This window comes from Montipora capricornis, chromosome 13 (assembly GCF_036669925.1).
Source record: "Montipora capricornis isolate CH-2021 chromosome 13, ASM3666992v2, whole genome shotgun sequence".
In the NCBI taxonomy this organism is placed as follows: Eukaryota; Metazoa; Cnidaria; class Anthozoa; order Scleractinia; family Acroporidae; genus Montipora; species Montipora capricornis.
The window spans coordinates 33209570-33214569 of NC_090895.1; the positions used below are offsets into that span (position 1 = coordinate 33209570).

Below are 5000 nucleotides of genomic sequence, written 5' to 3' on the forward strand. Positions count from 1 at the left end.
GGTCAATCAAACACACCCAAAGAAATACGACACTCTTACCGACAGTGTCTACTGCTGTTTTGAGAAGATCTTCATATTCCACTCTTCGTTCTGGTAAATTGCGGTAGGCGTCAGAGACTGTCTCGGCATCCACCAATAACACGCAAATTCTGGCAGCTCTCTCTTCCAAGCATGACCTAACTTTTACGGGTGAATAGTTTTCAATAATTTGCGAGGAAATATGAAGTTGAGAACGAAGCCGACCAAGTACTTCCTTGACAACTTGCATGGAGTTTTCCAAGACATTGCAGCCAAAAACAGCCAAGTCTACAAATTCAAATGAAGTCAGTAATATGATCATTGTATGTTGCCTCTTCAGTAGAAAAAAATAAATATTAATTTATTGCACAGTGTTACACTATCACGTGCGTCTTGATGATGCAAGTGAAACGTTGTAATTCTGGCTACATACAGCAATTTATATGGTTTATATTGCAAAGCCGTCAATGACCATTGGTCTGAATTTCATGTTCCATTTCGATTTTGAGGCTCATGGACTGTTACCAATTGCAAAGATTTAAATCACTCGAGTCCTGTCCTATTTGGAGGCTTTGAAAGATCTTTGTTGTTACTATTTTGTTTGACCTCTGATGATACAGTCCTTTGACTGATAAAAATGTAGTTCCATTTCTGATCATTTACTTCTCCTAGTTTCAACATATATATTAAGTGACAAAGTTCTGGCTTCTTGGTTCGGGCAGGATAACTCATGAAAGAATATTGAATATGAGATATGAAAGGAAACAAAACTATGACAAAGTGAAAGTCCCTCTCACCAATTAACTGTTTCTGAGTTCCTTCAGAGCCTGACGAAGAAACCTCTACTTGTGTGTTTCCATCGTTTTGCAAAGGAGAGACGCTTCGTCTCTCAAGCGTCCCTCTGGTTTGTGTGAGTCCCTGACATGGCTGGGTTCTGCTGCTGAGGAACTGTGATGCCTTGATTGATGTAATGGGTCGGAAGCCTCCTTAACAGATCGTGAAGGATGCTTGGTTTCCGGAGTATGGCTGTTTGCTCCTTTTACACTGGACCTCTCTGGTGAAAAACTACCACGCCTGGACTGTTGTGCTGGATCTGCCGACGCCGTTTCAGGTCTTGGTGGAAGCTTTCGCTTTGGCTTGTATTCAAACTTTGTTCCTCTTTTGCTTGGATCCAAGAAATGGCGCAGTGCTTCCTCGTGAATTTCCCTGTGTTTTTCGTTCCAAGAGAGAATGAAGCCTTTTCGTCCATCCATATATTCATCGTTAAACTGTGAAGATACTTTCCTTCTCGCCCAACGGGAAATGAACTGTTCGTTTTCCTCATCTTCGTCTTTGTAGTTGTCATCTCCGCCAATCACGATTATGACATTATCTCCTTCAAGGACGAGAGTGAAAAAAATTAAATTTAGTTTCAAAAATCTTCCGGGTGATCTCAGTCATGAGATGGACTGTTGTTTGTGGCTTACGTTTTGACGACCTGAGGGAAGAGGTGGGACGGCTTAAATCGGTGTGAGAATCTGCAGTCCTTTACCCAGACTCAAGAATGATTCTCGCTGTGACGACTGAGAACAGAAGAGCCCGCTTATTAGTGGGTCATTGCTTTCTAACATTATGACTGAAATTGGTGAATATTCTTCAAGATAGTAAGCGTGCTACAATAGATCGTTTTCACGTGACGTCATCATTTTCTAAAATCCAAAACTAAAGAGCCACGAAAGTTTTTATCCTCATCAGGCATAAGAGGCGGTAAATTTGTATCCATTTGCAATTTTAAAGCTCAATAGCGTGCTTCGTTTGGAAACCAGAGCATTTTGAATTTCTGAGTTATAGCGGTGCGTGACACGAGGCGACGATCGAGTTTATTGAGAAATATATATTTACCTCATGGTTTTGAGCCTTTTTAGAATTTAAAGCATTAGGAAAAGTGCTTAGGTAAATAGCTGTCTGTTCAGTACAGATGATCACTCGCCTAGATAGCCAAAGTAAGTAACAGATGTTGACACTATTTTCCGGCCGCCATATTGGTGCACCACAGATGTGCACAAACATGGCGTTTTCATACTGGGCTCTGTAAATTTCTGCGAAACATTTCGACGAATATCTGAAGTTTGGGGAAACGCACAGGCCTAAAACTTGGAGAAGTGTCTTCTTCATTTATCCTCTACAACATCGCGAATTCTTGACTTTCTCCACTGGATGGTTTTCGATTTATTTTTTTATTGCGTGACAGTGAAAACGATCTATACGTTCCAAGTTGTTCACAGGAATCCCGCAAGGTGCAAAATGCCATTCTCGTCACCAAAAACTGGCATTTCCTCTATGCTCGCAAAAGTGAAGAATACTAGAAAACATCGCAAGAAGCTTCGTAAGGAACACAACACAAGCAGCGGTGATAAACATAGTAAAACAACGCACTTAACTTACAAAAATGTATATGTTTGCCCCTTCCTTCATTCAAGCAAAACACGTTGAATAGTGGATTTTCAAATGCGGAACAGCATTCCAAGAAATTTAGCTTTAGGGCCGTGAGCATGCATGACTATGCAAAATATCTACTTTGGTGAAACATGGTCGGAGAAAACTAAGAGACCTCTTCCGTGTGAATATTCTGGAGATGTAGGGAAAAGAGAGCATGTGGGCGAAGCTAAAAATTGGCCTGATCGCAGGCATCGCAGATCATAAGGAAACCAGATTTAAGAGTACTCAAGGCCTTTTCTAAAATCTGTATCTGGGCCAGTACAAACCTAGTTTGTTCTATACTCCGTTTTCTAAAACTCAGTCCTTGTTTCATACCTGGTCCACGTCTTATACCTGGTCAGCAGTCCTCGTTTTATACTGACCCATTTAGGCCAAGCATTTGCATCAGTTCTGGTGTCGATCGTAAAATGACGGCACCATGCAAGAGGCTTATTACGTTTTGTCTTCTCATAAAGAATAAAAGTACAAGTAACTTTCAAGGACGTAATTGGTCTGTAAACGTAATGTGTATATTTGATTCATACAATATGCTTGCCGTTACCTGTTTTCTGCAGTAAAGCTCGATAGATCTTGGCGTATCCGAGACCGGCGCTTTCTTGGTTGATAGGCAAACGCGATTCATAAGCAGGGACGACAAACACTGCTAAATCAATATTTAGCCTTGGAATGGTTTCTTCGCTCATCTCAGCCATCTTTGAAAGAGGAAAGTAATGTTGTTGAACAGAGAATCCTTGTGTCATTTTCTCTCTTTCCAGCCATTCTTCAACGGCATCAAACTTGTAGGTTTGGTCGCAATTGAAGAGATGGATGGTTTGCACTTTCGACATCATTTTTTTTCTCAACGACAACGCTTTTAACCGTTTATGTAAGTACGAAAATGCTTCCCTGAAAAGTTGGATGAGGAATGCACTCACTCGTTTCCTCGAATTGTTTATCGTTCCATCTGATCGATCTGACCAACGACGCAAAATTTCCCGGAAAAACCTGTCATTATTGGATTTTCAAAAACTTTTTGACAGTCACGCAACTCCAAAGTTGTCACGCGATTGACAATTTTCAATCTCCTCGAAAAGACTTTGATGTGTGATTCACAAAAAAAGACACAAAGGAAAATAAATAAACTAGCAGTGAAAGCTATAATGATTGAAAGTTGAACTCTTCAAATAAATTGCCATTATAATTACGTGATGAAAATCGGGGAAATTTTCAGGACGTAATCTAGTGTCCTCAGCTAAAAAGGAGTGTATTTTGCATTCCCTTTTTCTTTCTTGACGCGAGGAGCGTAACCCTTACTATGGGGGTAAGTTGAATAAAACGAAATGATAATTTCCTCTACTCTTATTATAAGGAAGGCGCTCGAAGCGAGCTGATTTTGCCCAAAATATGGTGGCCGGGAAAGCTAGTGATATACACATTCGACTGGGCGCTGGAAAGATTGTATTCCTGCCGGTAGTAAGGTACCCAAACCGAAAAGTAAGTTATGTTACTTTGCGGCTTGGTATTACAATGGTCTTGATGTCAAAGAAACCTCAATTTTTCATTTCTGATCCCACATGAGCTGGTATTTAAGGTCTTTTTTCATTAACCAGCATGACTAAGTTTCCTTGTTCCTTTCTTTTCTTGGAAAGGAAATGTTAACGAGATCTTTATTTCTTACCAAGATTTTTAAATAAAGTTTTCGATCATAAATATATTTGAAAAAAAAGCCACATTCTTCCGCCTTTGAACTGAATATGTAGTCAAAATGTAACTTAAGACTAGACCACATTTTATTATTGTTGAAAACCTGCTCTGGTTCGAGAAATACAAGACGAATGAAACAATTATTAATGCAAGAATGCTAAATTATTGAATTGATTTTATTCACGGTCATCAGTAGACTGGCGACGCCAATCACCCGGCCAAAAAAGAGGAAAATTCTCCGAATAGGCAGCCAAGCAGCTGCTACTAATTATACAGCTGTTTCGGGAAAGGTTGTCCAACAGAAGCGTAAGAGCGTTCGCGACAATGCCGAAAGGTAGTATGGGAAATACATATTCAACTTGTACAGAACGCCCAGAATCGAAGATGCCACGACCGTTCAGTGAAGACCTACTGTGGCGAGCTATTTGGATGAAAGAGTTCTTAGGATATAGCGTTGATGAAGTGGCAGTATGCACAGGCTTATGTTGACGCTCTCTCTCGCTATCACGATACCAAAACAAGTTCAAAAACAAAAGGATTCATTGGCAAAAACGATGGCTCTTTACGTACGGCACGATTTTTGGTGCGTTTTCCCGACTTTCTCTGCAAAACATGACATAAAATGAGTAAGGTTAAAGTCGTCAGAATCGTGCTTTCTCTATAACATGGTTGCCACAGCCATAGGTGTTTGAAATTCCCTGACTTTTCCCTGACTTTTCCCTGACAAATGTAAAATTTCCCTGACCAACTGAACTAACAATTTCACAAATTAGTCCTGAATTTAATGGCCTCCAACCTCCCCTCACAGCCATCCTCTCCAC

The 5000-nt window shown here is 40.3% G+C and overlaps 2 protein-coding genes across 4 annotated transcripts in view; both read right to left on the reverse strand.

Annotated features, from left to right (window-relative positions):
- Window positions 1-3436, reverse strand: part of LOC138028477 (uncharacterized) — a 4268-nt gene extending 832 nt beyond the window's left edge. The window contains exons 1-3 of the mRNA XM_068876030.1: window positions 3038-3436; window positions 816-1393; window positions 40-306 (exon numbers count right to left, since the gene is read on the reverse strand). Coding sequence (XP_068732131.1) covers window positions 861-1393; window positions 3038-3326 — 822 coding nt within the window. The 5' untranslated portion in view covers window positions 3327-3436 and the 3' untranslated portion in view covers window positions 40-306; window positions 816-860. The remainder of the gene's footprint in view (window positions 1-39; window positions 307-815; window positions 1394-3037) is intronic.
- The window catches only part of LOC138028453 (uncharacterized), a 54705-nt gene that overhangs the window by 2254 nt on the left and 47451 nt on the right, over window positions 1-5000 (reverse strand). The gene's annotated exons all lie outside the window — the stretch shown is intronic.